At 64.9% G+C, this 410-nt stretch overlaps 1 protein-coding gene across 1 annotated transcript in view; it reads right to left on the reverse strand.

Moving 5' to 3' along the window:
• Positions 1-71: 71 nt before the first annotated feature.
• NDUFAF3 (NADH dehydrogenase (ubiquinone) complex I, assembly factor 3) overlaps positions 72-410 on the reverse strand; it is a gene marked incomplete at its 5' end in the record, with an annotated part of 870 nt that continues 531 nt past the window's right edge. Inside the window, 2 exons of the mRNA XM_010139496.1 lie at positions 72-167; positions 324-381. Coding sequence (XP_010137798.1) covers positions 72-167; positions 324-381 — 154 coding nt within the window. The remainder of the gene's footprint in view (positions 168-323; positions 382-410) is intronic.

Raw genomic sequence — 410 nt, forward strand, 5'->3', positions numbered from 1 at the left:
AGCAGCGACGCTCGGGGGGCTTCAGGCAGGTGAGGGAAGCACTGCTCAGCCCAGGCCGTAGCAGGCAGCACCTAGCTGCCCATGTAGGTGCCCCGCGGAGGGATGAGCCCAGCAGCTACCATGCGCTTTTCACTCGTCAGGAAGTTGAAGGTCGCGCACGCATTTGGCTGTGGAACAGAAAAGGGAGTGAAGCCCCAGTCCTTCGGCAGGAGATAGAGCCCTTCCCTGCAGCACAAGCAACCTCCTCCCTCCTGCAGAGCGCCAGGGGACGGGGTGGATCCCAGTGCCACCAGCTTCCAACCCCTCCCCACACCCCTCCTCACCGTGTCCTGCACCTCCACCGCAATCCCACACTCCCGCATCCGCTTCAGCATGGCGGGGGGGAGCCCGTTCACCCCGTCTCCTCTCCC

Source organism: Buceros rhinoceros, unplaced genomic scaffold (genome assembly GCF_000710305.1).
Source record: "Buceros rhinoceros silvestris isolate BGI_N320 unplaced genomic scaffold, ASM71030v1 scaffold33437, whole genome shotgun sequence".
Taxonomy (NCBI): domain Eukaryota; kingdom Metazoa; phylum Chordata; class Aves; order Bucerotiformes; family Bucerotidae; genus Buceros; species Buceros rhinoceros.